General features: G+C 40.6%; 1 protein-coding gene across 3 annotated transcripts in view; it reads right to left on the bottom strand.

Moving 5' to 3' along the window:
• Positions 1-6,391: 6,391 nt before the first annotated feature.
• LOC136754632 (alpha-2-macroglobulin) overlaps positions 6,392-9,839 on the bottom strand; it is a 40,224-nt gene continuing 36,776 nt past the window's right edge. For 2 of the 3 annotated variants that reach the window (XM_066710643.1, XM_066710659.1), the window contains 5 exons: positions 9,255-9,345; positions 8,727-8,837; positions 8,210-8,315; positions 7,221-7,262; positions 6,392-6,596 (listed from right to left, as the gene is read on the bottom strand). In XM_066710643.1, the coding sequence (XP_066566740.1) occupies positions 6,568-6,596; positions 7,221-7,262; positions 8,210-8,315; positions 8,727-8,837; positions 9,255-9,345 (379 nt within the window). In that variant the 3' untranslated portion in view covers positions 6,392-6,567. The remainder of the gene's footprint in view (positions 6,597-7,220; positions 7,263-8,209; positions 8,316-8,726; positions 8,838-9,254; positions 9,346-9,839) is intronic. The other variant, XM_066710651.1, reaches the window with a different exon arrangement.

The following is a 9,839-nucleotide window of genomic DNA, read 5'->3' as shown; positions in this document are numbered from 1 at the left end:
CAATCTGTTTGTGCCAGAGGTGTCCCTCCCATCTCCCAACACCCACTTATTCATATCCATAAGTCCTGCCCTTTGTTGATAGACAAACAAGCTGCAACATTGACCAGGTTATTGACCTGCCCTATCAGCATGTCCCTTCTGGGCATGAGCTCAGTTGGTTAAATAGTTCTTCATATATGCTGCTGTATGTTTAAACTCCAGGTTATTTTGGTTTGTTGGCAAATATATGTGGCCTTCGCCATTCTGTTCCTTGAATTACAAAACATATCACGGGTGCCTTGGAGACAGACTTCGGGCTGCTAATGATGTATGACGGTTTGCACTACACCTCCATCACACTAATTCACCAACTTCTGTTTATGTACTGTATCATGTTAGGGAGCATAAAGTCCTTTGTATAGAGATGGTGTTGATTTTGGCTAATTTTATGCACCTCCCCCTCTGTGTCCCTTCTAAATATACAAACACACACACATACACACAATTGTCAGTCGCATTATTAAAAATTAGAGAGCCATTTGTATTTTTGTCTTGGGGCAGTTATTTATTTATTTTCACTGCATATGGAAGCCAAGGGGTGCAAACCACAGCAGCAAATTGGGTGGTAACATAAAAAATATCAGAAAAAGGCTGGTGTATCCCTGAGCGAACGTCTGTCTGAAGTAATATTTTGTGCCACAAATGACATGCACAGTACAGGGTTCATTATTTATAGGACCAGGAAGTGTTGGAGTAGGGCTGTGCCCCTAAACGATATATGCCTCACTGTGGTGAAAATGTATTTATCGCCAATACTGTTCAAAACAATATAGAGGGCTTTACTTAATAACCTGTAGCTGCAATAGAAACTAGAACAATGAGTGTTCTGAGGTATTGGAATAGGAGTCTGAGGTTGTTCACAGCTGTAGCATCAACACATTTCCATAACAAAATAACAATAACAATACATCAAGTTGTGGATAGTTACAAAAAACAACTTTCGATTTTAATCGTGATTTTGGCAAAATATTTTCTTACTCACACATTTTACATTCATAAATGCATTTCGGTGTCACATCATGTCTCTAGAACAGACATAAGGCAAAATAAATATGGGTAATCAAACCACCAAAACAAAATAACAACCCAGACTGAACAATCTCTCAAAAAACAGAAACTAGAACAATGACAGAAACTAGATGCTTTACTGGTTTAAAGGTTTTTTGCTAAGAAAACCAGCATGTGTACCATTTCTGGCTTCAAGCATGAACGCTGACATGTCACCACATTTCCTCCTGTGTTAAACACCCTCTCTGATGGTTAGCTTGTAGCAGGAAAACACCACACATACTTTTGTGCAAGCATGCTCAACCTTGGGAAGTTTATCTGATGTAGTTTCCACCATAGCAGAGGATCTTCCTCACTGTCCATGGAGGGAGTAAGCAGGTAACTCTTCACCTCAGAGGCAGTTGCTTCCCAAAGACTTCTTTGCTTTTTTGCTGATGAAGGTAGATCTGTGTCTACATTCCCATTGCCTGTAGTGCTCTCAGCATTCATTGCATCCTATGAATGCATAGAACAGATAGAAAAGACATATTACACTGTTTATCTAGTATTAAGGCATGACTGTCCCACTCAATTTATCCAAACAACAACTCACTCGTTCATATCAGACATCACCCTGGCCTTGATGTTTGGATTTATCGACAGCAATGTAGCTTGTCTTGAATCTTGGATCTAGGAATGATGCCCTATCCAGCAGTTATTGGGTATCTTCATCATCATAGTTTTTATTGATGTAGACAAGAATCTTGGATTTTATTGTCTTGGTCAGGTCAGAATCCTCATCCTCCACAGCCAGTATCTTTGTGTTGAATAGATGAAGAACTGGTTTCAGATATGACACACTGACATAGTCCTCACCGGACAGGGCATCCATGAACTCCCGAAGTGAGCTCATTGCTTTACTCACAGATTCAAGGACATCTGTGTCCGGCCATTTTGCCACCAGGTTTCTTGTTTTATGGTCAGCTGAAAGGACCTGAGACAGTGCCCTATGCCCTGTTTGTTCAAAGTGACAGCCTTCACTATGTTCTGAGACAGATTTTCTCCATTGTGGTCTTCAGAAAAGTATGCCGTTTGCAAGCATAGACTTTTAATTTCAAAATCATCACTGATAAAGTGCACCGTTAAACTTATATAAGGCTCTGATGTTCTGCTTGACCACATATCTCAAGTGGTTGCATAGTATTTCACTTGTTTTAGCTTAGATTCAACACCGACTTTGCATTTTGTATACATTTCAGGGATGGCAACTCGTGAAAAATAACTTTGCGATAGGGCTGTGCGATATGACGATATATATTGTGTGAAACATCTATCGTTTCATATTATGCTCTATAGTTTATTTAGTTGTTTCGCAAATCCCTCTCTTTACGGCAATATTGTTCGTCATTTGGACGAAGCTTTGCATTCTTCCCGGTTCTTCCACCCGTGCCTGATACAGGCAAGAAATGTGCATCAGAAACACAGACAACCAGAGAGGAGAGAGAACTGACACAAATAACCAACATAACCAAAAGATACTTTAATGCACAAGCCCGCTGGCTGTGTCGTGAGGAGGTGGCGTGAGTTTGTGGTTGGGGTGTGCTTATATATTTAGTTACGTTTGTCAGCTTGCGGCACTGTTTTTTTTTTAATTACTTCAATTATATTTTTGTCTGAGTGAATAAGTCCTCATTGAACTGTGTTGTGTATGACCGAGGTGAAGAGTTTTTTTCTGCAGTACAATTTGATTAAGCCCTCAGCAGCGAGGCCAAAGAGGACAGTTTGGAATAGTTTTTTTTTGGTTTTTACCATTCTTATTATTATTTTGAAATCTCCACCAAATTTGAAAAACAATGCACCAACGATAAAAACAAGGGATTCAACCTATCGGGACATTTGGCCATTTATTTACTTTTCATGACAATTTGAACTTGTGGGTAAATTTGTATTTGTTTCACAGGAATTGTGTTGTTTTTATTTTGTTTTTGATACTGTGAGATACTGATACTGTGGTTTTCATTTTCTTGATTCTTTACCTTTACCAAATTGAATACTTGATTGCATGTTATTTATATCCTCATATGTGTTTAAATGTGTTGTTGTTTTTTAACAAAAATTGTGTGTATTGCTATTATTATTGCTAGGGTGGGGTACAAGTTAAATGCACTACAGGCCTTGGTTTTAATTTTGTGGTGTTATTAACAATAGTAATAACTCAATGTGCCTCTTATTGTTTTTTAGTAACTGTTAAAAAGTACTAGTTGCTTTAAAGTATTTTGTTATTACTACAGTTATTTGTGTTGTTATTACTGTATTGATAGATGCCGTTAGAGGCACCATATGCTGTACTGAGACCTAATGTAAAGGATGTGATATAAATAAAGGCGGTTCTAGTACAATGGAAGTGAGTGTGTGCAGCAATATCATTACATAGTACTAGGAGTACATTTTTTTTTTGCTTAAAAATAAGCAGTCAAATGAATTCCATCCTCCAGCCTGACGAGTTAAAGCTAACAGGGAATGTCCATGAGAATTGGAAATCTTTCAAGCAGAGTTTTGAACTTTATCCGCTCGCGATTTGAGTGGATGAAGGAAACGACTGCTGTAAAATTGAACTGCTGCTGACGGTGGCAGGCCGAGGCGCTCTGGATGTGTACAACACATTTAACTTTGCCGAAGAGGAGCGGGACGACTACAGTGCGGTTATGGAAAGGTTTCAGGAGTATTGCACACCGCAGAAAAATGAAACCTACGAAAGGTACTTCTTCCACAACAGACTACAGAAAGAGAGTGAGTCCATTGAACAGTATGTTACTGACCTCCGTCTCAAAAGCCAATCATGCAATTTCGGGACTCTGTGTGATTCCTTGATAAGAGACCAAATTGTTATAGGCGTTCAGGACAAGAGAGTTAGAATGCACCTCCTTAAAGAGACTGAACTAACCTTAGACAAGGCAATTAAGATTTGCCAGGCGGCGGAGAGCACAAGAATTCAACTCAAGTCATTTAACCACTAGGATGACACAGTAGCAGCGGAATGGTGCAACACAAAGAGACAGTTAGCAATGCAGGAAGCACTGACTATACAAGGGAATACAATGAGGATTTCAAAGGAATAGGTTGTTTGCTGGGCCAACACAGAATTCAGCTGAAAGCTGATGCAGAACCAGTAATACACTTGGCAAGGAAAGTTCCCGTAGTTCTGAAAGACAGACTTAGAGCTGAACTGCAATCTTTAATTGAAAGGGGTGTGGTAAAGAAGATCGAGGAACCTACCGAGTGGGTTAATTCACTTGTCATAGTGGAGAAAAAGAATGGAGACTTGAGACTGTACAAAACTGAACTGGATCAGACTGGATCTGAACAAATTGCCATGACGGATGCATGAGTTTTCTCAAAATTGGATGCATCATCAGGGTTCTATCAGATCGCGCTAGATGAGGAGAGTGTGAAACTGTGCACATTTAACACTCCATTTGGGAGGCATTGTTTTTTATGTTTGCCGTTCGGGATTTGCTCCGCTCCCGAAGTATTTCACAGGACTGTTCAACAGTTATTTGATGGAATGGAAGGTGTAGGAGTTTTCCTGGATGACGTTGTAGTCTGGGGAAAAACAAAGCCAGAGCACGATGAGAGGTTGCGCAAAGTTTTAAGCCAAGCACAGAAGTACGGGCTAAAACTGAATAGGCAAAAGTGCCAATTTGGGGTGAGTGAAATTACTTACCTGGGAGAAAAATTGTCTGCAGCCGGGGTACAACCTGACCCAGAAAAGATCAGGGCAATTGTTGAAATGCCTGAGCCGACTGACAAAACAGGACTGCAAAAAACATTAGGCTTAGTTAATTACATGGGGAAGTCCATCCCCAATTTGTCAGCAAAGTCGAGAGCGATGAGAAGCTTACTGGAGAGCAGAAGAGAGGACAAGGCTGCCTTCAGCAAAGCATTTGCTGGAGCAGAGTGAAGGGACTTCTCCAAGAATTCAGAAGCAGAGCCAAGCCTACAACAGGACTGCCAAGCCTTTATGCCCACTTACGCATGAGGACTTGGTACGTGTAAGATGTGATGGACAGTGGGGACCTCTTGCTAAGATCATCAAAGAAACAGCACCAAGATCTTTTGAAGTTATAACGGAATACGGAAACACATTGAGGAGGAACAGACAACATCTGTTGAAAGTGCCGAACACAAGGACTCAAGACATGAACAACTAACTACACGGCAGATACAACGAGCTCGCAAGATAGTGAGCAACGAGAAGTGCCAAACCCACCTCCCAACGAAACACAAGTTGTCAACCCACCATTGCTGACGACAACAGAGGATAACAAGTGTTTGGAATGGAGAACTGTTCGCAAACCTAAACGGCTAATAGAAGAGTGTTAAGTAGCCTAAATACTGCAATTATTGTGTTTTGTTATTCAGAGGTTAAACATTAATGTTATTACATGTCATAGGTTGCCATTTTTTTCTTATGTTTGTCACGGTAGCTAATACAAGACTGAATGAGTAATTAAAAAAACTTGGTGAATGTTTGTTTTCCCCGGTTAACTATGCAGTGGCACTTCTTTGTGTTGACTTTACCGGGGTGGAGGCACAGCACAACTCTTTTAAATAACGGAAGAAAAACACAACAAAACAGATCAGCCAATTCACCATCTCCTGCTGAGACCCAGGATTCTTCTTGTTTGTTTTAATTATCCATTCTTTATCCAATGATAACCTCCCTTTATTTACAGCAGACCCACAACCACCAGTTATCCTAGGAACTGGGTGGAGGTACTCTGCAGGCAGAGTGGTCAGGGTAGGGTTACATTATTTTTAAGTCATATCGCTGCCAGGCCTACTTCGCGATTGCAGTTGGTATCTCTTATCAAGTGTCTGTAGCATTTTTTGGAAGCCGGATTTACTGGCGATGTACGCAGGCACCATGTCTTTGCATAAATGATATGTGGCGGGGTGGGTTATTTCTTTATGCCTTTTTGAGATCCTCTCGTATGGTGTACAGATCGCAAATGCCTGTGTTATCGATTTTTGTTCACCTGGTCCGGAATGCATTTGGGATGTGCTTTTGTTCATGTTGAGGGACTTTGTCGCCATGCATTGCTCATATAGTTCTTTATGGTGCTGTCTCAGGTGTTGGAACAGATTTGTGGTGTTACTCTGTTTTGTCGCAACAATAGTTTGACAGGTCTTGCAAATTACCTGGGTCTGTAACACATCTTCACATGTACGCATTATATATATATATATATATATATATATATATATATATATATATATATATATATATATATATATATATATATATATAATGTCTTGCATTCATAGGAATCAGGCGATTACCTTTAATTTGAGACCATTATACTTTTTTAGTTTTTAAATTCATTTTATTAAGAAGTAACCACTGAATCTTCCATCTGACAAATGACAAGAAGAGAAGAACTGGGCTTGTGCAGGTCTGTGGTGCCTTTTGGGTATTTGATTTGACAGCTAAATACATGCGTGTGTTACTGAATGGTTTCCGCAGTCCACGCTTTGCTTTTACACTACATTGATGTCTTGTCCACGATCTGCAACAGAAGCACAAGTGCAGCGTCAATAAAGTGATCAAAGATATTTAAATCAATCATATTAAAACCCATTTGGAGTTGAAGGGATTGGATTGTAGCCTGACTTAATTAATACTCCTGAACATTTTGCTAATGATTTGTCAGGCCCAACTGAGCAAACATTGAGAGTGGAGGTGGTGGTCAGGTGATTTACTGAGAGACACGTGGGTGTTCAGGTTCCCATCTGGCAATATCTCTCACCTCCAGACACTGCTCTCACTGCACTACAGCTGTCAATCATTTACTTTCAGTTGCTTATTCAGCAGCCATGACCCTTTGTCGGCCTGTAGTGTGGTGCATAATAGGTGTGGTGCTTTCCAATTTTAACAAAGAATTGTGAATAAAGATAGGCAATGCCTGTGACAGGAATGGATTCTTAGGTCTTTCTGATTGCTCAACATCCTCAACTCTTTCCTTTGAATTAGTGTCCTTCTGTCCCGTATGCTGTGACCCTTCAGCAGCACAGTCCTCTCCCTTTTCTGATTCATTATACTTATTAAAACACCTTTGCTTCCCTGAGAGCTCTATGCTTCACTTAAAATACAGTGATAATGCAGCAAATCAACAGTGAAGGTGTGGGCTTACTGTCAGGACATGGAGAGGTGTATTCAGACACGGCCTGCTCACCTACAAGACATAAGGACCACATATTGAGGGACAGACAGGTACCTATAAGCTGAAATGTACATAGCCTCCAGTACTGGAACATGCTATAAAGAGATCCTGTTCAACACATTGAAAACTTGGGTTTTTATTTTCAAATATGGTATCATAGTGTTTTTCCGTACCAGGTATTGCAATGTATCCAGTTTGTTCATTGGCTAATGCCACACGTTTTCTACTGTACAGGCCTCTGTCATTGTCACAGCTTGAATACAAACTATTGAATGTATGTATTTTAAAACTATATTAAATAATTTCCTTTTCTCTCTGAGAATCTCAAGGTGCTTGTGTTCTGTGGTGGTCAGGGTCAAGCAGCACTGTATTGTTCATCACTGTGAATAGGTTTTTTTTATACCAATATAAGAAGGCTTTTAAGGCCACTCAGCCCACCAGAGCCTGGCAGGGTAGAGGACATTCACCTAATTTTTCAATGATCCCTACCTTATCAGCCTCAGATGGCACCAGAACCGAATACCTTATACTTTCTGATACAAAGACAGAAGCCAGGTGCATGTTCTTTATGGTGTATGTCAATATACAGGGAATAGCTGTTCACAGTTATCCAAGTGTAGAGTAATCAACTGGGACCAGGTTCTCCATGATGTGGAAGTATGAACTGAAGATATCTGATGAACCATTTACAGCTGTGGACAACTGAGGAAGGGGAGCCAGTCTGGTACCATACTGTTCTGGCTGTGTCTTTGACCCCAGTCTGTGTATTCTGCTCTCATCTGTGTTCTGCACTCCAGCACAGTTTAGAAGTGGTCACCTAAGGATGCCCAGGGACTGGACATTTCATAACCAGACAGCTGTCCTGCCAATTCTTCTGCTATGTCATGCCTGATCACTACCACTTTGTAATGCACAATGTCATCATTTCAATGGACCTCTTATTAATTAAAAAGTCTTACTGGTCTGGTAGTAGTCGTAGACCTTGACCACAGCTGGTTTGAGGTTGTTCACTGGGTGCTTCTGGGTCATGGTGATGTGATAGTGGTAAGTTTTTCCCCTTGTGAGCTGTTGAGAGACAGTCATGTGTGATTTATGGATGTTAGCGCAGGTCCTAACATTCTCTCAGGGCTGGCAGTATATTTTTGCCAGAGATATGATAATACGAAATCCATGATTACCTTAACTATGTTCCCTAGGCTGAATGAGTTCAATGAGGAGAAATGCTTAATGAATATTGTTTCAAATAAAGTATGTGGATAGTTTAGACATCAACTGTATGTGAGGTAAATGTTCTAGGTTGGTATCATTACCAAATACATTTCCTGAATGAGTGAAGTTCACAGTTAAACTTTGCTTATGACATTTCATACCGTGCAGGGGTGCAATTTCATTTTGCTCAGTAAACAACAAACAATCAGTAGTTTTTATGAATACAGTTGAAACCCAATCAATTCAATTCACAGCTTAGGAACTCACCTCATCCAGATACAGAATCACATGGCCGTCTTCTTTGTCAATTCGCTTCACCCGATCTTGTGAAATCAGCGGCAACGTAAGGGGGACTAATGTGAGACGTGAATACTGAAACTGAAGAGAAATGGCAGTGAAACGGTTGAACAGAGACAATGTGCTGGGCTCCTGTCCCTGCCTGTCCTAACAGTGAGAGGGGATTGTGACAGACCTGGGTGGACATCAAACTTGCCAGACATTACCAACAATGCAAGGCATTTTAATAGGGCTGTGGAAAAATGTGTGATGGTGTGATGGCAGTCCAACTCCTTTTTATACCACAAGTTCACAGCACAAACCAAAGCACGACTGCTAACAAAGGCAAGGAAGGTGGTGCTCATCCAGTCCAGGCAGTGATTGGACAATTATGCTGGGAACTCTTTGCGAATCCTGGTCACTGCTCAGTTTTGAACCAGTGATGGTCTTGGAGCCCACCTGTGGCACCTTTCAAATCGTTCACACTGAAGAGCCCCACACACTGTACTTGGAACTCACAATTCTTATCTGTGTATCTTTAAGGACGAATCCAGACAGCAGTTTGAAGTTCAGAATGACCATGTTGGTGTTGTCCCTCGGGCCGGCGTACCTGTTAGGTCAGAATAACAATCATTAACAGCTCTCTGGCATAGGTAGGCATCTCTGAAATGGCTCATTCCATGTCAATACAGTTTCCCACCTCTTCTTTTTTGTGTATCATGGAAGATCTAGGTCAGCTATGAAAGCAGGCCAAATATTTATGTATGACTTGGAAGGTATCTTAATTTTGGATTCATATGATGGACTTACAAACTATAATTAGAATGTCAGGACCCCTGTGATGGTTTCTGTACTTATAGACAGCTAGGCCTACTGTAGTATAGATGTGCTGCCCAGGGTACTTAAAATGTAACACATTATTCAATAGTCAAAATAAACCCTTACAAAACATAACACAGAGGAAGTATGGCTTTCTGTATGCAGCACTGTACCTGTAAATACAATTAATGGTTAGATTTAATGCCCCCACAAAGTCTCTGTGCCCCCTGTTTTTTGTGGGGTGTTTAGATGTGGGTTTGAAGGACAGAGGGATTTTTTCTTAAT

The sequence above is a fragment of the Amia ocellicauda genome, chromosome 1 (genome assembly GCF_036373705.1).
Source record: "Amia ocellicauda isolate fAmiCal2 chromosome 1, fAmiCal2.hap1, whole genome shotgun sequence".
Classification (NCBI taxonomy): Eukaryota; Metazoa; Chordata; class Actinopteri; order Amiiformes; family Amiidae; genus Amia; species Amia ocellicauda.
This window is presented reverse-complemented; position numbering and strand designations above follow the sequence as displayed.